This window comes from Myotis daubentonii, chromosome 6 (genome assembly GCF_963259705.1).
Source record: "Myotis daubentonii chromosome 6, mMyoDau2.1, whole genome shotgun sequence".
Lineage (NCBI taxonomy): Eukaryota > Metazoa > Chordata > Mammalia > Chiroptera > Vespertilionidae > Myotis > Myotis daubentonii.
Window position 1 is genome coordinate 425,551 of NC_081845.1, and position 23,936 is coordinate 449,486.

General features: G+C 64.0%; 1 protein-coding gene across 1 annotated transcript; it reads left to right on the forward strand.

Moving 5' to 3' along the window:
- The first annotated feature begins 1,111 nt into the window (after positions 1-1,111).
- THBS2 (thrombospondin 2) lies at positions 1,112-18,400 on the forward strand. Its single transcript, XM_059699792.1, has 22 exons — positions 1,112-1,136; positions 3,066-3,139; positions 3,403-3,956; positions 5,786-5,870; positions 6,449-6,645; positions 7,039-7,179; positions 7,320-7,416; positions 7,630-7,800; positions 7,927-8,103; positions 8,701-8,874; positions 9,432-9,559; positions 9,637-9,792; positions 10,196-10,414; positions 10,940-11,047; positions 11,813-11,972; positions 12,678-12,796; positions 13,650-13,884; positions 13,994-14,221; positions 14,610-14,881; positions 15,253-15,350; positions 15,595-15,734; positions 16,711-18,400. Exons 2-22 carry the CDS (start codon positions 3,088-3,090, stop codon positions 16,716-16,718), a joined length of 3,519 nt encoding a protein of 1,172 aa, XP_059555775.1. The 5' UTR covers positions 1,112-1,136; positions 3,066-3,087; the 3' UTR covers positions 16,719-18,400.
- Positions 18,401-23,936: the final 5,536 nt, after the last annotated feature.

Consider the following 23,936-nt stretch of genomic DNA (forward strand, 5'->3'; position numbering starts at 1 on the left):
CCCCCTCTCCCGTCACCTCTCCCGCCCACGGGCCAGGCCAGGCAGGAGCCGGAGGACCAGGCGGAGGCAGGCCCCTCAGCGAGCTCCGCGGCCCAGTTCCAGGCGGGGGCAACGCCGACTCCTCACACAGGCTCCACACGGCCTAGACCAGCAGCTCGGCTGCTGCTGTGCGTGTCCCCCCAGGCACCCGGAGCCCCCCCTCCACCCCCCACCCCGCACAGCCCCAGGCCCTGTCTGCTGTGCGTGTCCCCCCAGGCACCCAGACTCCCCAACGCAGACCCAGCGTGTCTGCTGCTGTGTGTGTCCCCCATCAGGCACCCAGAGGTGCCCGGAGCCCCGCCCCTCCCCCTCGCAGACCCAGCCCGTGCAGCTGACCCCCCCCCCCCGGTCCCCCTCCCCCCCCCCGGTCCCCCCCCCCCCCCCGCAACAAGCCTGGGATGTGAGCTCTGGCGAATGGCAGGCAGTGTGGTTGCTGCCACCGTTTTCACTCCCGAGTGTTTATTCTGCACAACCGCACGGCAGGCTGCCTGTCGCACCCGGGGGAGCGGACGGCGGTCCCTCACGCCCCGGGACATTGTGGGGCGAGCGGGCCAGTCGGGTCTGGGCAGCCGGAGGCCGGGCTCGGACCGAGCAAAGGAAGTCGGATTTGGACGCAGGTGAGTTCTCCCAACCCTCCTCTCAGTCGCTGAGGCAGCACGAGCACGTGTCCGCGAGCCTCTGGGTTAAATGGTTGCCTTTGCTCACATTCTATCAGTTCGTCGTGTGAGGGCGTCGCCCTCGTGGACTCCGCAGCCCTCGCCCCGTTGCTGCCCAGCGACGGCTTCCCGGGTGAGAAAGGCCAGCCCCGCTTCGGCCACGGACGCACGCGAGCGAGAGCATTCCTGCCCCTGCGGTTTATTTATAGCTCTGGCTCCCCGTCTGGCCCCTCCTCCGCGGTCCTGGAGGAGGAGGAATTATGTCATTGCTTCGAGGGAATGAATTAAGCGGAGACAGGAGCATATAAAGCAGAGCCGCTGCCCGGAGGCCAGTGCGCCCCCCGCTCGTCAGCCCGGCGTCCGCGCCCCGCCCAGCGCCCACCCACCCCAGCCCGACGTCCCGGCCCGACCAGCCCTCCCTGTGGCCTCTTCTCTCCCCGGGTAAGACTTTTTCACTTTACCGAACGGTCTCATTGTCATTTAGTTTCATTTAGTTTTCGGAGGAGAATCCTGATTTCTGGGAGGGAGACGGAAACGAGGACGTAGGTTCACAGTTGGAGGAGGTGGCGAGTGGCCCTGCCGCCGCGTCTCACGCCCGGACTGGACTCACGGGGGACTGAGGCGCGGCCCGTTCCGGCCTCTGCCTGGGCACCTGCGCCACCGCCCGACGTGGTTTCATGGCCGTACCTGCCGGGGGCCTGGGCACCTGCGTGTTTCCGCTGCAGAAGGAGAACGCTGCCCAGGAAGGTGGTTGTTCTGGGGGAGCCGCGGGGAAGGAATTGGGGGGAAAACAACTCTGAGACCCCGACCGCACACGCCCCATCGCCGAGGAGTGGTTTCCAAGGCCGGTCACTGATGAAAGGCGAGGAGCGAGTCCATGCCAAGTGCCAGGGTGGCCGGAGGCAGGGGCGAGGGGGCCCCGGAGCGCAGCCTTGGGTCTCGCACAGACAGGGATGCCGCACTCCGAATGTCACTCCTGCTGTGAGGCGGAGAGACAGACTCTTAGAGACCGTGGCAGCTCTCGGGCTCCTGGCCGAGTGGCCGGAATCGCTCCTCTGATGCGGGAGGCGGGCGGTGGCGCAGGTGTGGTTGTCTCCATCCGGAGATGAGACCCTCGCTCCCAGGTGGCACGTGGCAGAGACAGACAGACAGACAGACAGACAGTCGCGCTTCCGCTTTAGGGAGCACAGGGTCCGTGGTTGGAACAGAGTTCACTCACTGTTTAAGCCTGGACTCGGGGAGCTGGCATCCAGAATGTACAGTTTACGTTCCGGATGGGCCAGCCTCCCCCGCTGTCCGTAGGGGACAGAGGCACCTTGGGGTGAGAGGCCACAGGGCCGCCGCGTGGACCACTGACCGGCAGCTTGCTGAGCGTGGACGCGCGTTTGCTCATGTCCCCCAGTCCTCCTGAGAGCCCGCGGACATCCCTCGCTGCCCCTGCGCCGGGCGGTCACAGGGTGCGTCCAGATGCGAGCAGCTGCGTGACCAACACATGTGGGCGCTGTGCTCAGTGACCCAGTGCACACACTCCTCGCACCCGCCTGGCAGCGGGCACGTTAAAGGGCGACCCCCCACCCTGCAGATGGGGACCCACACAGAGAGGCTCGCCGGCGCCCCAGCCCTGGCCCCCTCTTCCCCGGTGACTCCTCGGGGCTGATGGAGAAAGCAGGCGTCCTGTCCCCTGGGCCTCTCCCCCCGGAGAGACGGGGCCGTTGACGAACATTTCCGGAGGCGGCTCCTTCGGCACCGAGACCCCAACTCGCTTGGAGGTCCTGCCTGGGGAGAAATCGGGCCCCAGGGTTTGGGCTCAGGACCCGGGAGGCCAGCGGGGGTTAACTGCAGCCGCCACAGCCGCCAGGTCTCCTGACTCCTGGCCCAGCCTCCGCTGAGGCGGCCAACTGACAATCCCCGAGAACGAACGGAAAAACAGGCGCGGAGCCGGGCCAGCGGGGAGACGTGTCCAAGGCGTGTGGTTTGTTCTCTGTGGTGATGGCGCTCCGCTCTAAGCTCATTCCTCACGCGTGTGCGCTTCGTGTTCACTGTGTCTCAGTCGGTCATGCATAACTCGCTGTCGTGGCGATTTCCACACGCCTGGGGGTCACGTCCACACGCTGACGTTTCTCCAGACCCGACTTCCTCGGTCAGGTCCTGGCCGCACCCCGAGCAGCGGGGCGAGGACTCCGCACACGAGACGAGAGCAGGAGCACCGACCTCCTGGCTCATGACGACGACTTATAACACAAACATCCAATGCGCTCAGCTCAGCACAGGGCCGGCCACAATGCTGACTTCTTGCCAACGGTCATCGGAGCAGGAAGTCGAGTCCGCACTGAGGGCTGCACTGTGACTAACCGGCTCTCACGTCTGCAGGTGCCGGCGGCCGCGAGGCGGGATGCTCTGGGCGCTGGTCCTGCCGGCCCTCTGGGCCGCCTGCGGAGCTCAGGGTGAGTGGGCGGGGCCGGAACCTGCGCCAGGGATGGGGGTCACCTGAGGGCGGGGGCCTGGACACAGTGAGGTTGTGGGTGATATGCTGGCCCATCAAGGGGACCAGCCGTTTTGGGGACCCCCCTTTGAGGCTCTACAGAAGGCACCGCACGGTGGGGAGGGAAGGGGACCTGGGGGCCGGTGGCCTCGCTCGTGCCTGGCACCGGGTAAGGACGCCCGGCCCCAGCGCCGCGGCTGTGACCCCGCTCGCTCCCTTGGGCAGCCGGTGACCGGGACGAGGACACGGCCTTCGACCTTTTCAGCATCAGCAACATCAGCCGCAAGACCATCGGGGCCAAGCAGTTCCGGGGGCCCGACCCCGGCGTGCCGGCCTACCGCTTCGTGCGGTTCGACTACATCCCGCCGGTGAGCGCGGGCCAGCTGGGCCGGATCGCCCGGCTCATGCGGCAGAGGGAGGGCTTCTTCCTGACGGCCAGCCTGCGGCAGGACCGCAAGTCGCGGGGCACGCTGCTGGCCCTCGAGGGCCCCGGCGCGCACAGGCAGTTCGAGCTGGTCTCCAACGGCCCGGCCGACACGCTGGACCTCACCTACTGGGTGGACGGCGCCCAGCACGTGCTGTCCCTGGAGGACGTGGGCCTGGCCGACGCCCAGTGGAAGAACGTCACCGTGCAGGTGGCGGGCGAGACGTTCAGCCTGTACGTGGGCTGCGCCCTGATCGACAGCTTCACGCTGGACGAGCCCTTCTACGAGCAGCTGACGACGGACAAGAGCAGGATGTACGTGGCCAAAGGCTCCGCCCGGGAGAGCCACTTCCGGGTGCGTATGCGCCGGCCAGGGGCCCGCAGAACTGTGGGAGCGCCGGCGGTGGGGCATCTCCTGGTACGAGGCCTGTGTCGGAGACACGCACACACACACGCGTGCACACACAGGTCACACACAGTCGTGCATGTGTGGTCATGCAGACATGTACAGCCACTTCATGTGCTCATGCACACCCACATGTACACCTGTGCACACAACCACACTCGAGCACCACACCCTTGCACACACGTTCACATGATGCACACCTACGCCCACACCTGCGCTTGCACACATACCCACACCTGCACACACACACACCTGCACACGCACACACACACACCCACACCTGCACGCGCGCACACACACACATACCCACACCTGCTCGCACACACACACCTGCACACACACTCACACCTGCACTCACACACACACCTGCACGCACACACACACACACCCACACCTGCACGCGCACACACACACATACCCACACCTGCACGCACACACACACCTGCACACACACTCACACCTGCACACACACTCACACCTGCACACACACACACCTGCACACACACACATACCCACACCTGCACGCACACACACACACACACACCCACACCTGCACGCACACACACACCTGCACACGCGCGCGCACACACACATGCCAGGACAGGCAGAGCGAGGGCTGCAGGTGCACTTTCTCACCTGCACAAACAGCGCTGATGCTCGGAACGAGGCTGATATGATCGAGGGGTCGGGCCCCAACGTTCCGGGATCCAGGCCGGCCTCCCTGTGCTGAGCCCCCGTCCGCCTCGGTGCCGACGTGAGGGGAGGAGGATGAGCAGCTGTTTCTCCGAGGAAAGGCGGGGAGGAACACCATCGGCGTCTTCGCTAAACGCCTTCGGGAAGAGGGTCTTTTTAAAGCCACAGGCGCGCAAGGACCCACGAAGGAGGGCGAGCACGTCGGTCTCTCCCAGGCACCTGTGTTCTCTGGAAAGAAGTGTGTGTGTAACTGTTATTTGAGTAAAAGGCCTACAGGTGTTGCTGAGTTCATCTCTGGTGGCCAGGGTCGGGGTTAGGGTCAGGGTCAGGGTTAGGGTCAGGGTCAGGCTTAGGGTCAGGGTAAGGGTAAGGGTTAGGGTTAGGGTTGGGGTCAGGGTTAGGGTCAGGGTTAGGGTTAGGGTCAGGCTTAGGGTCAGGGTAAGGGTCAGGGTTAGGGTTAGGGTTGGGGTCAGGGTTAGGGTCAGGGTTAGGGTTAGGTTCAGGGTAAGGGTCAGGGTTAGGGTTAGGGTTAGGGTCAGGGTTGGGGTCAGGGTCAGGCTTAGGGTCTGGGTAAGGGTTAGGTTCAGGGTAAGGGTCAGGGTTAGGGTTAGGGTTGGGGTCAGGGTTAGGGTTGGGGTCAGGGTTAGGGTTGGGGTTAGAAAGCTCCCGTGGCAGCAGTTGACCCAGCCCGACGTGCACTTACCACCCAGGCTGTGGGAGACACTTCATCTCCCCTCCTCGCTGTGTCTGTGGTTGGACCCGCAGACGTTCCCAGGACATTCGGCGTTGGCTGTTCTCCTCGGAGACCTAGCCAGCAGAGGACAGTCCAGGACACCCATCAGGCTGAGCCCAGAGGCAGTTCCCAGCTCCCGTGCCCCCCCTTCCTCTGTAAACTCCCACTGCCCGTCATGCCCCGGCCGCTCCCATGGGGACCTGCAAGGATGCCCACCCACAGGGGCCAGGCCGAGCGTGCAGCAGACACACCCCCTGGCAGGAGACCTCGAGTTTTCGTTTCGTCCACGTGGCGAGGCCTCCCTGGTGTGGGGTTTGCCCATTCCCCGTGTTTCTCCGTGTCACACCTGCAGGGGTTGCTGCAGAACGTCTACTTGGTGTTTGAAGATTCGGTGGAAGACGTTCTCAGCAGGAAAGGCTGTCCGCAAAGCCAGGGAGGTAGGTGTGCTCTGAACAACACTCCCCATCTTGGGTGGGTTTCCGCTCGTGTGTGTGTGTGTGTGTGTGTGTGTGTGTGTGTGTGTGTGTGTGAGAGAGAGAGAGAGAGAGAGAGAGAGAGAGAGAGAGAGAGGGAGAGAGAGAGAGAGGGAGAGAATATGAGGGCCAGTGAGAATTCACAGTATTTGAATAGATGCCACCTGGACAGAACCACGGTGTGTGTGCATGTGCGTGTGCGTGTGCGCGCGGGGGGCGGGGCAGGACAAGGACAGCCGGCCCTGCTTAGTCAGGACAAGCGGCAGAGGAGTTCCGGTGGGAACTCGGTGGAGGAAGAGGCGCGCGCTGTCAGAACGTGTGCCCGCGTCAGGAACGTCCGCGGGAACGGGGTGCGGTGCCCACGCGGAGGCGCACGATCCTGGCCCGTGCGGGTCCCCAGGATCATCCAACGTCTGTCCCCGTGCTGGGCGGGCCCAGCGCTGAGTCCGAGGGGGTCAGGAGCGGACAGTCCTCCGCTAAATGCGGGGCCGGGGGGCTGTGCCCGAGTGGTTCCGACCAGGCTCTCCGCCACGTCCCCGCAGCCGAGGCCAACGCCATCAGCGAGAACACGGAGACGCTGCACCTGAGCCCGGCGGTCACCACGGCGTACGTGGGCCCGAGCGCGGGGCAGAGGCCGGGCGTGTGCGAGCGCTCCTGCGAGGAGCTGGGCAGCATGGCCAGCGAGCTGTCGGGGCTGCGCGTTGTCGTCAACCAGCTGCACGAGAGCCTCCGGAAAGTGGTGGGTGCGGCCCAGGCACAGCCCCCCTGCACGCACGGCTGAGGGCCCAGCCCGTCCTGACTGCCCAGGGTGGGTGGTCCGTGGGGGTTGAGGGAATGGGCATAGCAAGACCGAGGAGACCTTCTGGAATTTTCCACCAGGAGCGTGGGGTGGGTGGGAACACGCGAAGGCAGCCAGCAGTGAACACGTGTCAGGTGAAGTGACACCCTGAGGTGGGAGCGGCCTGCGTGTTGTGCGGTTCGCACACCCGCGCCCTCCACGGTGCACGTCTCAGCGAGTCGCTCTGCACACCTGGCTCCCGCTGGGCCCGCAGAGCTGTGGGGAGGGACGTCTTTCCCAGGGAGCACGGCCACCGCGGGTTCCCGTCTGTCCTTAAACCCGCCCGATTTCCAGTCCAACGACAACCAGTTCCTCTGGGAGCTCATGGGGGGCCCCCCGAAGACCAGGAACATGTCCGCGTGCTGGCAGGACGGCCGGTTCTTCGCGGAAAACGAGACCTGGGTGGTGGACAGCTGCACCAAATGCACCTGCAAGGTGAGGCCCGCAGCCTGCGCTCTGGGCGAGGACCCTGCCTGCGCTCCTCAGCCCCTGGCACTGGCGGGTAGCCGGCCTTGGCGGGCCGACGGGTGTGGGGGAGCAGAGGTGGCTACATGAACGCCTCTCTTTCCTCGCAGAAATTTAAAACCGTCTGCCACCAAATCTCCTGCCCGCCAGTGACCTGCGCGAACCCGTCGCTGCTGGAGGGGGACTGCTGCCCGTCCTGCTTCCACTGTGAGTGCGGGGCGGCCTCGCTGTCCTCTGCTCGGGGGGGGGGGGGGGGGCTCAGGCCGCTTGCCCAGGGACCCTTCACCCGCTGAACACCCTCGCTGCCCAGTGATCAGCAAGCGTCTGCAAGGCCTTGAATTAGGACCGAGGGCTTCTGTCCCGGCCGGTCCCTCCTGCGCCATGACCGGGGGAGGTGTGACCGGCCTGTGTCCCTCCCAGCGGCCGATGGCGAGGAGGGCTGGTCCCCGTGGGCCGAGTGGACGCAGTGCTCCGTCACCTGTGGGCCCGGTACCCAGCAGAGAGGAAGGTCCTGCGACGTCACCAGCAACGCCTGCCTGGGGCCGTCCATCCAGACGCGGGCCTGCGGCCTGGGCAAGTGCGACCGCCGCAGTGAGTCGCCGGGTGCCGGGGTCTGCTCCGAGGGCTGGGGTTCGGGAGGCCCCAGCCTGTCCGTGGGCTCCGGCTGGTCCCCTCCCCTCCAGGCCGCTGCTGACACCCACGCCTCTCGTGTGCTAGTCCGGCAGGACGGCGGCTGGAGCCACTGGTCGCCCTGGTCCTCCTGCTCCGAGACCTGTGGGGTCGGCAACATCACCCGGATCCGTCTCTGCAACTCGCCGGTGCCCCAGATGGGGGGCAAGGGCTGCAGAGGCAGTGGCCGCGAGACGAAAGGCTGCCAGGGAGCCCCGTGTCCAAGTGAGTGGGACGAGGCGGGTGGGGGCGGGCGCGGGGGGCAGCTGGGACCAGGGCTGGGCAGAGGTGGAAGCTGCCCGGTCCCCTTGCTGGCTGGCCCGGAGGCAGCCCTGGGCGTTGATGCCCAGCACCCGGGCTGGGCACTGCCCTCGTCTGTGCCAGCGCAGGGAAGTCACATGAACCTGCACCAAGGGGACCAGAACCAGAGCAGGCTCAGCGGGCACCCAGAACAAGGTGCCGGACACGCCGGCCGCCGGGCGCAAGTCCAGGGCGAGAGAATGCGGGTCCCAGCTCCGGGAGCCTGAGTCCTGGGCGTCCTGTCACCCGGAGACGGGAGTGGGGTGATGGGAAGGGGCCGTCAAGGTCACACCCTCTCCCCACGTGACCGAGGCCCCCCAGCCCCATCACCTCTACACCCGAAGGGGCTGCGATCTCTCTTCTGAGAGGAAACTACAAACCAACCGAGACCCTTGCCCCGTGGCCCGACCTGTCACCCAAGGGCTTCTCACCAAATGCTGCCGCATTGGAGACCCCGCATCCGGCTTCCGCCGCCCGGCCTGCAGGGCACCCGGGCCGACGCTGTCCCTGCTCTCCCCGCAGTCGACGGCCGCTGGAGCCCCTGGTCCCCGTGGTCCGCCTGCTCCGTCACCTGCGCCGGCGGCATCCGTGAGCGGACGCGCGTCTGCAACAGCCCGGAGCCCCAGCACGGGGGGAAGGCCTGCGTGGGCGACCGCACGGAGCAGCAGATGTGCAACAAGCGGAGCTGCCCCGTAGGTGCGTGCGCGGGACACGCGGAGGATCACGAGGCACCATGCTGTCCCCGCAGCCACAGCAGTCTTCGAAGTGACCACTGGGCTTTCGTTCTGATGAAAGGGAGGGAATATACAGAAAACACAGAACAGTCGACGGCAGGCACACAGACACCTGTTCCTACCCCCGCGTTAGGTCCCTCCGCGCTTTTGTGTTTCTGTAAAAGCAGAACCGCGCACGAGGCTGCACATGGTGCACAAAAGCCTGTGATGACACGCGAACCCCCCAGCTTCGCAGCTCAGCCGTGCGCTCTGGGGCGGCGGCGCCCCCCCCCGTCCCCCCCCCATGTGCGGTGCCCCCACTGTGTGCGGGCCCCCAAGGTGCACGTCACCCCCACCTTGCACACCTCCCTCCATGCCCGTCTCCAGCACGTGCGTCCCTCCCTTAGTTTCCCTACAACCAGACTGTGGTGCTGACCTGCCCAGGTGGCCCCCGGGGCGCAGTGAGTGTCCGAGTCGCTCTTGGGCCCGGTTCCGGCTGCTGCCCCACCCGCAGCCCTGACCGCTCTGCTCCCCACACAGACGGCTGCCTATCCAACCCCTGCTTCCCGGGCGCCCAGTGCAGCAGCTTCCCCGACGGCTCCTGGTCCTGCGGCTCCTGCCCAGTGGGTTTCCTGGGCAACGGGACCCACTGCGAGGACCTGGACGAGGTGGGTGCCCACCCTGGGCAGGGCAGGGGGCGCCTCAGAGGCGGGGCGGGGAGGCTCACCCCTGCTTGTCCCCACAGTGCGCCCTGGTCACCGACGTCTGCTTCTCCACGAGCAGCAAGTCCCAGCGCTGCGTCAACACCGACCCCGGGTTCCACTGCCTGCCCTGCCCGCCTCGCTACAAGGGCACCCAGCCCTTCGGGGCCGGCCTGGAGGCCGCGCAGACGGAAAAGCAGGTGAGCAGCGGACACGGCCCTTTGTGCGGCTCGGTCTTCCAAACGTCAGCGGATCCGGGGAGGCGGAGGGTGGAGACGGGAGAAGGGCAGCGTCTGGGGAGAGCGGGCAGGACGGACCCACATCCGCTGTCGGCCCTCGAGAGCCGACCACGTGGGGGCAGAGCTCAGCTGTGGCGACAGCATCCACGAGGACACTCTCAGCTTTTCCTGAATCGGCAGCGTCCGCGGTCGCCAGTGGCTCCGACAGGTGTCGGCAGCGCTCGGTGGGGACACAGGTGCCGAGTCCCAGCCACTGTCCCCCGGAGGCCCCCTAGGGAGGCCCGCGCAGCCCCGAGCACGCGGCCTGGACCCCGTGCGGTGGGGCCGGGGCCCCAGGGTCCCCACCAGTGTGGCCGTCCTCCAGGTGTGCGAGCCCGAGAACCCGTGCCAGGACAAGACCCACCGCTGCCACCGGCACGCCGAGTGCATCTACCTGGGCCACTTCAGCGACCCCATGTACAAATGCGAGTGCCAGACGGGCTACGCGGGCGACGGGCTCATCTGCGGGGAGGACTCGGACCTGGACGGCTGGCCCAACAAGAACCTGGTCTGTGCCACCAACGCCACCGACCACTGCATCAAGGTGAGGGCGCCGGGCGGAGCCCCAGGGTCTCTAACGGGTTAGGGTGAGGCCGGGCCACCCACTTGGCGGGCGTCATAGAAATGCAGGCCGTGCTGCCCACCCTCTCCGGCGCTTGGCCCCCTCCCTCGGCGTCCGCACAGCTCGGCCGTGACGTGTGGTCTGTGACGTGCTGCGCACGCCCTGCCTCCGGAAGAGTGACCGGGGGCAGTGGCTTGAGCCTGAGGCGTGGGTGGCCCGGGAGTGAGGCCGTAGGCGCTGTGGGCTCCTGGTGGGCGAGCTGCCGTTCACGGGAAGGAGGGACAGTGGGGTTCCGTCCGCGTCCCTCCTCAGGCGCTCGGCAGCTTCACGGGGTCCTGGGCTCAGGACACGGCGTCTGTGGTCTCGGCTCCTAGGGGTGGTGACGTGGTCTCCAGGGCAGGCCTCCCGCGAGGCCGACAGACGTGAGGCTCCATCTCGGTCCTCAGCTGCGGCTGCCCGCGTGGAGGAAAGGCCTGGGGGTCATACGTGTGCTTCCTCTGGTCCCAGGACAACTGCCCCCTGCTGCCCAACTCGGGGCAAGAAGACTTCGACAAGGACGGCATCGGTGACGCCTGCGACGACGACGATGACAACGATGGCGTCCGCGACGAGCAGGTGGGAGGGGCCTCTGGGGTCCGGAGCAGAGGGGTCAGGGATGAGCGCCTCCCACTAAACAGTCGCCGTGAATTGTCCTGATGGGGCTCCTGCTTGCGTCACCCGGTCACCGACGGGAAGGCTGGTCCTTCGCCCAAGCGGTGACCGGCCGAGCCTGGAGCTGCCGGGCGCTCGGCTAGAAGCGCTGCTAACAGCTTAACTAGCTTTTCGCTGGTGGCGCAGTGGTGGGCGGGGCTGTGGCAGACATGGCGACACACGTGCCCTGGGGCCATGTGCAGGCGTCTCCCTTTCCTGAGGAAACTGTAGCGAATCATAAAGGAGTTACATCCACACCTAACTGGGACCTGCAGGGTAGAAGATGCAATTTTCACACAGCTTTGCTGCATCTGCCTTCCATCAGCCCACTGACTCACCCACTCATTCATTCATTCATTCATCTATTCATTCATTCACTTGCATTTATGCACCTGCCTTCCGTCGGCCCACTGACTCACCCATTCATTCATTCATTCATCTATTCACTCATTCGTTCACTTGTACTTACGCACCTGCCTTCACCAGGAAGTGAATGCTGTCATCTCTGCGCTAGAAAACCTCAAAATGTTCAAGAGAGGCCGGTGCACATATAAGTAGGAAGCGATCCGAGGTCACGAGTGTGCTGGGTTGGCCACGCCTGTGCGGACGCACTGGCCCCGACCTCTGACCTCTGCTGGACGGTGTGTCCGCTGAGCTGTTTCTCTAGTTCCTCCCCCGCTGTCCCTGCAGGACAACTGCCAGCTCCTTTTCAACCCGCGCCAGTTCGACTACGACAAGGACGAGGTGGGGGACCGCTGCGACAACTGCCCGCAGGTGCACAACCCCGCCCAGATCGACACCGACCACAACGGCGAGGGCGACGCCTGCTCCGTGGACATCGACGGCGACGGTCAGTGCCGCGTCCGCACGGGCGTTTGAGGCTCAGCGTGAAGTTGGCAAACTTCTGTCCTGTTTGCTGGATCCGCTCAGCTTGCCCCACGGGCTGAGGCGCAAGGAGGCGCCTCTCTGAGCTGCTCTCGCCCACCCGTCGTTCCCGGCCCGTGGGCGGGTCGCAGCCCCGGGTCCTTTCCTGCGCCCTGCACCTGGGTGGCCCTCCCCCCGCACCCCAGGCTTGCCTCACCTTTCCTGGGCTCCTGGTTTGGGGTGTTTGCTGCCTCGTCACTGAGGGTGACACTGTGGTCCCCTGGAAGCTCTCTTCACGGCTCCTGTCTTGATGGGCTTCGTGATCTGTTTTCAGGTTTCTTGGGCGAAGGTGGCACCTGAAAGCCTGCACCTGTGCCCGTTACTTGCCCACTCGCGTGGGGACGGATGCCAGGGCCTCGGAGCCTCAGCTGCTCGCCCGGGCACCCAGGGCGCGTGTCCTGAGTGGCTATTCGGGGAATAGCACCGTGGACTCAGAGCTGACGGGGCACAGCCAGTGGCCACCGGGGGTGAAATCTGAGTTAACGGGAAATGTCACACAGGCGCGTCCACGCAGCCAGTCATCTCCTCACTCACCACCCCCTCTGACCAGCGGGAGCCTGGCTGTCAGGCTCAGTGACGGGAGGGAGCTCAGTGCTTTTGCTAAACGGGACCGCGCCCTCTCCCCCCACAGACGTCTTCAATGAGCGCGACAACTGCCCCTACGTCTACAACACGGACCAGAGGGACACGGACGGCGACGGCGTGGGCGACCACTGTGACAACTGCCCCCTGGTGCACAACCCCGACCAGGTGGGCGGCCGGCGGGGTCAGGGAGCGGGGGCGGGGGGCCGGGCCTTTCAGTCTCAGACATAAACGTACGTACGTCCTCGTGAGTGTCCGTGAGCTCGGCCGCGGCACGACACGGGAACACGTGCTGAACTGACCTCCACGCCTGGCCCTGGCGTCTCGGTGGCCACGGCTGGACGGACAGAGGCTTCGCCGTGGGGTCTGCACTTACCTCCCCGGCTCAGCCAGCGGCTGGAGACGCGTGAGAACACGTGTATGTCGTTCACAGGACGCAGGGCGGCAGCTGTGGGCTTCAGCTGTGAGTCCGCGGAGCAGAGGTCATTCTTGCAATAGCATCATTGTTGTTACTTGAATCCTCACCCAAGGATACTCTCCCATTGATTTTTAGAGAGTGGAAGGGAGAGAGAGAGAGAGAAACACTGATGTGAGAGACACACCTACTGGTTGCCTCCCCCATGGGCCCCGACTGGGGCGAGGCGTAAACCCACAACTGAGGTACGTGCCCTTGACCAGGACTCGAACCCGCGACCCTTCGGTCCGTGGGCCGGCACTCTAACCGCCGAGACAAACCGGCCAGGGCTATTCTTGCATTGCTGTTCACTAACCGTCATATTATTCTCCATGTGGACAACTGTAAACCCGCGGCTGCCTGCCCGTGTGCAACCCCGGGGAGGCCAGAAAGGGCTCGGTTCTGGACAGTTTCCCGTCTCCCTGCGGGAGAGGCCCCGTGGAGGGAGCAGGGACGGAGACCGGGTCCTGCCGGGCTGTGATCTCGGGGAGCCGCTCCTGCCCCCAGACCGGCCGCTCCCGGGGGACGAGGGGGAGACCCCGCTCACGGCGGGTGCTCTGTGCCCAGGTCGACGTGGACAACGACCTGGTGGGGGACCAGTGTGACGACAACGAGGACATCGACGACGACGGCCACCAGAACAACCAGGACAACTGCCCCTACATCTCCAACGCCAACCAGGCCGACCACGACAGCGACGGCCGGGGCGACGCCTGCGACTCGGACGACGACAACGACGGGGTGCCCGACGACCGTGACAACTGCCGGCTGGTCTTCAACCCCGACCAGGAGGACGCGGACGGTAGGTGTGACGGTGCCAAGGCCAGCGCCCGCCCACCGGCTCCCAGGCCGAGAGCCGAGCTCCTGAGGCGTGGCCCCTCCTGACCCTGCGCGTCTCGTCCTCCTGGCAGGTGACGGGCGGGGCGACGCCTGCAAGGACGACTTCGACAACGACAGCGTCCCCGACATCGACGACGTGTGTCCCGAGAACAGCGCCATCAGCGAGACCGACTTCAGGAACTTCCAGATGGTGCACCTGGACCCCAAGGGCACCACACAGATCGACCCCAACTGGGTCATCCGCCACCAGGGCAAGGAGCTGGTGCAGACGGCCAACTCGGACCCCGGCATCGCCGTGGGTGAGCCTCTGGCCGCTGTGCCCACGGCTGCTCCTGACAGCCACAGGGGACTTGGATGTCCTCGGTGGCCCGTCCCCACGGCTGTAACAACCTCTGCTCAGAGCTGGCACCTGCCTCGCCCTCGCCTCTGAAAGGCTGTCTTTAGGAAGCCACTTGCCCTTTTATTTTATGACCTTGAGCCACACACCGTCACCTAACGCAGTGCGTGTGGCTCTGCGAGGCTCCGTAGGTCGGATCTGCAAAGACGAGCCCCTCTTCGTGTGTTCATACCCAGGGACAGAACCCGGGTGAGGGCGGGCACAGCCGAGCGGCCCAGAGCTCCGCGCGGCCAAGGGCTGGCCAGGCGCCCGAGGGCTGCTCTGACCTCCCGGCCCTGTCCCTCGCGCAGGCTTCGACGAGTTCGGGTCCGTGGACTTCAGTGGCACCTTCTACGTGAACACGGACCGGGACGACGACTACGCCGGCTTCGTCTTCGGCTACCAGTCCAGCAGCCGCTTCTACGTGGTGATGTGGAAGCAGGTGACCCAGACCTACTGGGAGGACCAGCCCACCCGCGCCTACGGCTACTCGGGCGTGTCCCTCAAGGTGGTCAACTCCACCACGGGCACCGGCGAGCACCTGAGGAACGCGCTGTGGCACACGGGGAACACGGCGGGGCAGGTGAGGGGGGGCCGGCCCACCCCGGGGACACCACCTTCTCTTTTGTGCTTTTTAACTCAGTGACCAGCATGTTACCCCCTTTATCGAGTCTCCCCCTGAGGAAAGGCACCGTGCTGGTACTTTTAAAAACATGACGGGCAATTCTCCGGCCACTTAGACGGGGAGATGGTTTAAAAGTAGGTGTTTCTCCCACGGTCCCAGCTCAGGGCGCGGAGGGTCCAGAACCTGGACCCGTGACCCAGCTCAGGGCTGTGCTCTTAGCACCGAACGTCCTGGTGCCTGTCGGTGGCTCTCCATCCGCCCTGGAGCTTACTCCACGGACGGGGTCGCGGGGCTGGACTGCGCTCAGGACTCGGGGAACGTTCCCTCAGGTGCGGACGCTGTGGCATGACCCCAAAAACATTGGCTGGAAGGACTACACTGCCTACCGGTGGCACCTGACACACAGGCCCCGGACGGGTTACATACGGTGAGTGCCCCCGGCCCAGGCCCCGGACGGGCTACACACGGCGAGCCGCTCCTGAGGGCGGAAGGACGTGCTGCTCACGGTACCGACTGCTCTTGGCTCTGAAAGGCAGAGTTGGGCAAACCCCTGCTCTCTGGCCCGGGGCAGTGACTGGGGGAAGGAGGGAAGGGAGGGGGCGTGGCCGGGAGCAAGCAGTCTCCTCCCAGGAGCCCTCCCCAGAGTTCACCCCCGCCACCCCCGCCCGCAGGGTCTTGGTGCACGAAGGGAAGCAGGTCATGGCAGACTCGGGACCCATCTACGACCAAACCTACTCGGGCGGGCGGCTGGGCCTGTTCGTCTTCTCTCAAGAAATGGTCTATTTCTCGGACCTCAAGTACGAGTGCAGAGGTGGGTCGGGGCGTCCAGGCCGGAGGCGGGCGGGCACGCCTGTGCGGTCGGTCAGGAGGCTGCGGCGTGAGCGAGGGCTCAGCCTGAGCTGCTGTGACGGCTGAAGTTGAATGTGGGAGGCCACACACTTAGCAAATGCTCACAGCCCCACCCGTCCACGGCACCCACCACACGTCCAGCGCTTTCTACACCTCCAGGACCCTGATGGGACTTCACAGCACTGCCCTTGTGGAGGGGAGAGCGAGAGAGCGAGAGCGAGAGCGAGAGAGAGAGAGAGAGAGAGAGAGAGAGAGCAAGAGAGAGGGAGAAGGAAGTAGGGAGGGAGAGGGAGGAGGCAGGGAGGGAGGGAGGGGAGGGGAGGCAGGGAGGAGGCTCAGCTCTCTCTCTCAAGTGCGTTTGCTCAGATTATTACAGACCTGGAGGGACCCTGGCTCCCCCAGGCCTCACACCTTCACGTAGACAGAAACTACCGCTTGTGCAACGAGGCAAGTAAGGCTCAGACCACACGTGACACAGACGTGGGGATCAAGAGGGCTCGGTGCCAGCGCCCCTCCTCGCGTCCGGCGCAGTGTCCTTGTCCTGAGCTAGTGGCCTTTCTGGACATTTGTTCCTCCCTCCCTGCAGGTCTGCATCCGCGCATCATCCAGCTGCATGTGGACGTCTCTTTTAAAAAAATACACTTTTACTGATTTCAGAGAGGAAGGGAGAGGGAGAGAGAAACATCCAGGATGAGAGAGAATCATGGGTCGGCTGCCTCCTGCACGCCCCACACTGGGGATCGAGCCCACAACCTGGGCCTGTGCCCTGGCCGGAATCGAACCGTGACCTCCTGGGTCATAGGTCGATGCTCAGCCCCTGAGCCAGGCCGGTGGGGCATGGATGTCTTTTTTCATTAAAATAATGACATTTTAGGCTGCAGGTAAAAGAAAATGGGAGGGGACAAATGCCCCGTCCTAACCGCTGGCTGTTTCTCTAGATGTGTGACCGGGACTCGCGCGTGTGCCGCACGCACCGTAGATGCTGTTACTAGACCCCTCAGCGTCCTGGTCCCGGCTTCTCTCTCCGGCAGCGTCTCTGACCTTGACCTTCACTTCGAGCGGCTCTTCACCTCCTTCAACCCCAAGCCCAAGTGCCCCCAGAGGGCAGATGCCAATGGGCCCCGAAGAGGGACGCCCAGCCCGCCAGGAAGCAGTGACGGCCCACGAGACGATGTGGCGTGACGGCCGCCGTGGCATTGCTTCTCGTTTGTGTAGAGAGAAGGATGGGCGCGTGGAACGTGTGACTGCCGACCGTGCCCGCGGAGCCGAGGGCGCCCTGTGCGCGAGGCGTTGCTGCCACTCAGGCCTCGTGCCCAGCCGCCGCTGCCCCTGTGGCGCTGCCCACGCTCACGTCACGGTAGCTCCCACAGGAAGAGGCTCCCTCCTGTCTGAAGGGGGCGTGGCCGGGCAAGGCAAACCCCTCCCCTAATCCTTCCTACAGTGACAGCCCCCTCCGCAGAGAGAGATGGTTCTGCCCAGGAGGGACCGTCCTGCCCACTGGCTGGCGCACGGGCCAGGTGGGGCCTGGCGGGGCCCTCACGGGACTGCTCCAGCTGTCAAGGACTCGGGAGCTCCCGGTCGCCAGCTGCCCGCGTCTGACCCGAGTGCTCACCTGGCTTCTCTCCCACCCCTGCCCCGAGGCCAGGCAGGCAGAGACGGGCAGTGCCCGCGGCGTCCGGCTTCCAGTCAGGGCTCTGAAGCCAGGCCGTCGCCTGCGCCGGATCGGGTGACGCGTGTCACCGAGGCTCCAGTGACACACGCTGTGCCTGTATTTATTGAAGGAGACAGAAGGCAGTTCCTCCGGGGACTGACCTGACACCTGTCAGGGCTCACGGAGGGCGTGCGAGGTCCAGAAGCACCTGACCAGCACCTGAGACGAAGGCGGTTAAAGCAGATCGTCCTGTCAGAACGCGAGGCTCGATAATTTATGCTGTCAGACAAAGCGTGCTGTAAAATGCGGAGAATAAACAGATGATGATGAGCGTTTCGAGTGGAACCTTAATCTTGCTGTTGCGGTGACGCCCATGCCCCCCCGTCCTCTGTCCTGTGTGAGGGTTTCACCCGACTCGGCGGCAGGTTGGGCCCAGCTGTGCTGTCGGCCGCGTGCCCTTTCCGATGTGGGGAGGGGGGTGTCATCAGAGGAGCTGGTCTCGTCCGACGGGGCAGAGCCTTCCTGTGCTAACATTTCATTTCGAGGTCAAGTCCAGAGAACCGGAAGCGCTTGCCTTCCCTCCCCCGTCTCATCTGATGGTCAGTTGCTGCTCTCTCTGAGGTTGGTTTTCGGTACCTTGCTGCACTTTTTTACTTTTTTGTGGACTTCTGTTCCCACGACAACAGGGTGGCGGACATGACTGAGGTGGGGCGGGTGTGGCCGAAGGACGCAGCGGTGTGGGATGGCGATGTGAATATTAGAATGTACCATATTTTTTGTAAGTTATTTGTTTTTTTAAACAATATTCTCGTACAGATTGATGAGACTTCGCTTGTTTTGCCAAAGACTGTAAATATTTATTTATTTGTTCACACGGTCAACGCTTCACCACGGAAACCCTGCTTTTAGCTAGAGCCTCATTTTTATACTTTAAAGATGAACAACAGAAAATAAACTGTAAAAAGGTTTTATAGAAATGGATCTCTCTCCCTTTTTTAAAAAGAAGAGTTTCCACCCGGGGGGGAGGGGACAGCCCAACAGGTTTACCGTCGCCCCCTCCCGGTGCCGTGAACACGCCATAGGTCCCGGGAGGCGGCCTGGCCCAGCCTTGCGTGTGCCCGAGGGCTTCTCTGTGCTATGGCTTCAGGCTGAAGGGCAGTCTGGCTGCGGAGAACTGAGCATCCAAAGGGGAGATTTGGGGGGAAGCCGTAGAAAGAGGGGAGATGCTGGCACAATCAAGCCTTGGCTGCGCCTAGTGTAGGGACTATTCCTTTCCAGTTGTTTGTCATGCACACACGTCCGTGGATTTAGTTTCCTACATGTGAAATCATCTAGTCCTCCTTGGTTGGAACAGAACACACGCTTTTTCCTATTTAAAAAGATGGAATTATTTTTCTTTTTATGTGGTTTCAGGAACAAACTGCATTGTCACAGGTGGTACCCGTGCACAGTGGGAACCCACTGAGCCGTCAGAGACGGAGCGCGGCTGTCGCAGACGCAGGGACGGCCGGGGAGCAGCGTTACGTGGAACACGTCGGGCAGGAAGGCCGAGACCCCCCTGGGTCACTCACACGGGAACATGAACCTGAAAGCAACAATGAGCAAACCAGACAAGCGAACAAACAAAAAGGCAGACACAGGCCCTGTGGGCCACCAGCGGGGAGGGTGCAGAAAAGGCGAAAGGGGGTGAATGGTGACGGAAGGAGGTTTGGCTTTGGGGCTCCGTCCGGGGGGGGGGGTTGGGGGGGGCCCGGGCTCTGCCCTGGCAGCGCCCCAGCAGCGTCGGGCTGGCCACCCTCCAGGGGATAGTGCTGCTGGACAAGGAAGGTCACACCGACACTCCGCGCCCGTCGCTGCGGTGCCCAGCGTCTGGTCCAGAGGGCTTTACAGGTGATCTCTTTCGAATTCCCAGGCGCCTTTCTCGCGCCGTATCTTCTGGGATTGAAAATGGTGTAACCCTTAGACTCACGCAGTGTTGCGTGTCCGTTATGTCTCAATAGAGTTGAAAAGTAGGGCGTCGGCAAAGTTGCAGACGACAAGATGGACAGGAAAGGTCAGCTGTGTGTCAGACACGTCCCTGAGAGATGGGAAGGGCAGTAAGAGAACAATCCATTTACTGCAGCATCCAATACAAGCAAATGCCTACAAGTAACTCCAACCAGAGAGGGAAAGACCCCAGAAAGGAAAACGTGACGCTTTGCTGGAAGAAATGAAGGTGGAGCGCGCTCCTGTGAGAGACGGAGAGCCGCGGAGGGAGGCGGCACCCGGCACCCACCGCTTCCATCAGATCCCACCGGCCTCGCGCGGAAACGGAAGAGGGCCCTCAGGTTCACGTGGGTCAAAGGGGCTAAAAAGCCAAAGTACCGAGAAACAAACACATACGACGGCTCACCCTTCCTGATTTCACAGCTTCCCCCAAGCTACAGTGCTCACGACTGTGGTGCTGGCAGCAGGACAGCCCTACGGACCATGAGACAGAGCGAGTCCAGATAAACTCACACGCCCGTTCTCTTTCCACGCGCAAGAGTAAGGTTGACCCCGCTTCACACTGTATACAAAGGAACTCAGAATGAGTCGCGACCTGAATGGAAGAGCAAACCCACCAAACCCAGTAAAAGCACAGGCCGATCTTCATGACCCTGGACGGGACCTGGGCTCTTGAATATGTCACCAAAAGCATGAGCCACAGAAGAAACAGTAGACAAACTGGACTCTCTCAGAATGAACAAGTAATCTGTGTACCAAGGATGTTACTAAGAAAGCGAAAAGACAAATGACCAATTACCCACGTATTGACTAGGCCCGCACCCGCGAGGGGCCTGGTGGCCGGAATCTAGGAAGAACTCGGACGACCCAACAAAAAGGCAGAAAACTCCATTTTAGAAAATGGGCCACGGATTTAAACCAACACGCTTCAAGAAGAGACACCGACGACCAATGAGCACATGGAGACATCTGACATCATCAGTCGCCAGGGAAACAGATGCAGCGGCAGCACCTCACACCCTCTCGGACACGCGTGTGAGCGAGGGTGTGGGGCGTGGGGTGGGGCGGCCGCTGTGGGAAACCGTCTGATGTCTCCTCCGACAGCTACACGTGGGGACGGCCCGACGCCGCGACCCCGCGCCCGGCGGTGCCCAGGAGGCTGCGGGAGAGCGACTCAGACACGTGCTTCTCCTGAGCAGCGCGACTCACCACAACACGAGGTGGGAAACGTTCAGTGTCCGTCAACAGGCACACGGACAGCAGTGGCATTTTCACACGAGAAAGTTCCGTGGCCTCGGACGTGACAGGCCTGGCCGCGCTCTCGGTCTCGCTGGGTTCCTGCCGTCTGTTGCCCCAAAGGCTAACGCGCAGCGAGAAGGGTCCCCCGCGAGTCTCAGCGACGGAGCATTTCCGGTCGGGCCCGGGGACGCCCTGGAGAGACAGAGCCCGTTGCTGGGAGGGTCCCCGGGTTCCTGGGGAGAACCTGCTCGAGGGTGCGAGCCAGGCCTGGGAGGACTTCATGTCACTGACGCATGTGTCCCCATCACACAAACGCCAGTGAGAGCGAACTGCTTACGAACCCCCACGACACCCGAGCCGTCCTGTGCTCGCCAGGCCTTGCCGCTCTGCGGGCCTGAGCCCTGCTTTCCGACGCCCCCACCAGGCTGCTCCGGCCGGAACGGGCGCCCGGCAGCGGCTGACCAGCGGTTCTGCGAGACGAACGGGCACTAGAGATGCGCTGAGGATCCCAGCTCCACGCGACGCGTTCTTTCTAGACTAAGCAGCGCCTGCTGCCCTTGGCGGCCGGAGGGCCTCTCCTGTGAGGTAAGTAGTCTCTTGGCCGAAAGGGGGTTTTTGAAGGTTCTCTAACGCTCACGTCGTCATTCCGGCGCTAACTGCGTTAAAGTGGAGCCGGTCTCCGGAGCTCCCACGCCCCGCCCTCGACAGGCTGCTCGGCGCCGTCGTCTGTTCATGTTCACCCTCCTCGCGGTGAATGAGCACCCGGTCCTCAGGCTCAGGCCCGGGGGAGGGGGGGGGGAGCAGGGCTCCGGCCGCCAGGCACGTGCCAGCCCCCAGCGCGGAGGCCTCTCCCGGGGACCTCCCCGGCCAGGATCTGCAGGAGCTGAGGCCTGAGCTTCCTGTCGCCGCCCGAGTGAGAACAGGGAGAGGGCGCACAGAGCTCACCTGTACGCGGGGCCGCCGTCGCGGGCACCTCAATCGTCCCCACGTACTCGTTCACCCGACCTTCCTGGCACGTGCTGCCTCCATTCCTTCCGTCACGCACTCACCTTGTGTTCACGTGTCCACACGTGTCACGCGTGCCTTGGAAGGTGCCGGCGGCTGATTTCAATTCTCTTCCTCCCCGTCTTGACTCAGGAGCTTCTGCACACCCGGCCCCTCAGTGTTTCCACCCACAGTGGTTGTGGGGAAGCTGGGACAAGGGAGGGAGAACTGGGCTGGGGTCCCTGCAGGGGGAGTGCAGGGAGGGGAGAGGCAGCGGGGGTGGGAGTGGGCCGGGGCAGGGGGCTTTGCTGGGCGCCCCCGGCTCCCAGGTCAGACGGTGCTGGCAGCTGCGAGCGCAGGAGGAAACCGCCTGTGTGTGAGGAGACGCGGGCGGTGCGGACAGGGCGCGGCTCCATCTCTCAAGCCGCGCAGTTTCTCTGCTGGAGGTGGGAGCTGCCGACACACACAGCGAGGCCCCGCCGTCTCCTGGAGGCTTGCGGGTCCTTCTTCCCTGGGACGAGGCGCCAGGGTGTCTCCACGTGGGCGAGAGGGAGCGTCCGCTCTCTACCTTCCCCGTGTGTGAATTCTTTATGGGAAATCTGCACCCACAGAGTATTTGTTCTCTTTCCATCTTCGCTGCTTTTCCTGCTCTGGGCCCTCAGGCGGGATGATGTGCAGGGAGAGGCCCTGGAAACTCCAGGCAGAGCCAGAGCTGCAGGGCTGGGGCGGCAGAGGGGCGGCCGCGGGGTGGGGTGGGGCACACGGTTCAGGTGGGGGAACTCTGTCTCTTTGGAAAGAGTGGGAGGGAGCGAGTGGCTCGAGATGCTTATGCAGGCGTTTGTACTGACGGGAGAGGGCTGGTTGGTCAGCACCGTGAGAAACAGCGTCCGGCAGCACTTTCGGAGGAAGGGGTGTGGGAGCACCGTCCTCACCACAGCCCAGGGCCAGGCCAGGGAACCAGGGAGAACTCCCTGACCGTGGACCCCGACCGCCCAGGACCAGGCGGGGGACGATGCTACAGACCAGCCCTCGCGTCTCCCCACCGAGCAGCACACAGGACGTGGCTCGTGGGGCTGCTCCCGCCAGGTCACCCGGCTCCAGCGGAGGACCCTCACTGCCCACCTGACCACAGACGCGTTCGGAGCTGCCTCTCAGAGCCGTGGTCACCCGGCTGTGGGCAGGGCCCCCTGAGACAAGGGGTCCCTGAAGGGAGGGACTGGGGCGCTCTGGGGACTCGCTCGCCGGTCCTCGGAGCCCAGTTCCCACGCCCGAGGGGACAGCGGACACAGCGTCCAGGTGCGAGGCCTGCGGCAGCCACAGCTCTCCCCGCGGCCACGCTGCCACGGACCCTCATCCACGGAAAGCCGTTTCCCAAGGAGATACACACAGTCATCCGTAATCGCTCCTACCTGGACAGTGTTTATTTCTTCATGTTTTTGGGTTTTTTTTTATCCAAAGGGGGAAACGTCGGTTACACATTACAGAAGGTGACAGACACGGCATTGAAGACAGACGGCAATGGGATGCATTTTCAGAAAATTATAAAATACGAAGCACAGCCGTGAGCCTGCTCTTCACTCATTTTGCAATAAAACCGACGTCTCTCCATCTGGCGCGGCGGCTGCCACGTCCCCTGCCCGGGAAGGGGCCCTGGCGCGCGGCCCTCGGGGGCCCCGCAGAGAACGGGAGACGCTCACGTGGACCCGAGAGAGAAGACGCCTCCTAAGAAGGCGCGTGGCCCGGTTTGGCTGCGCTGAGAGCTCCCTCAGGTCGGGGGTCCACCCTCCGTTGCCCCCGTTTTCTGAGCCCCGAGGAGCCGCCCCCAGAGGTGACCGGCAGGGGCTGTTGGGGCAGCAGCGTGCACGGCGGGTCTCAGGGGGCGGGGTGGGCGTGGAGCGGAGGGCCGGCGCGCGGTCAGACTCAGCCTCCCGTGGGAGCCAGGAGCGTCCGAGTGCGCGGGCGTCTCAGCTAAGCTGGGAGAGAGGCTGCTTCTGAATTTAACGATAAAATTGTCCAACGCTTTGCTTTTCTCGCGGGACAGGAAAGCTACACAGGGGCACGTGGCTGAGGCCGCTCCCCGCTCAGGGCCACAGCGTGCTTCCCGGCGGCCGAGGCTCGCCCACCTCTGCCGTCGTCACTGTCTCCAGGGGCCTCGCCTGACGATGCCCTTGGCGGAGGTCATGCAGGACGCGGGACGCGGCAGAGGATGTCACGCAAAGATGCGCTCGGATGGGCCCCCCGGGACCTCCCCCTTTTATTTAAACTCCTTGCTCAGCCCTCAGCTACGCGAGCCTGGACTGCAGC

Excerpts from the sequence above, each read along its gene's own strand:
- THBS2 (XM_059699792.1), top strand. The coding sequence starts at position 3,088 with ATGCTCTGGGCGCTGGTCCTGCCGGCCCTCTGGGCCGCCTGCGGAGCT. Across the intron at positions 10,415-10,939 it reads CCACCGACCACTGCATCAAG|GACAACTGCCCCCTGCTGCC; the intron begins GTGAGGGCGCCG and ends CTCTGGTCCCAG. Across the intron at positions 12,797-13,649 it reads TGGTGCACAACCCCGACCAG|GTCGACGTGGACAACGACCT; the intron begins GTGGGCGGCCGG and ends CTCTGTGCCCAG.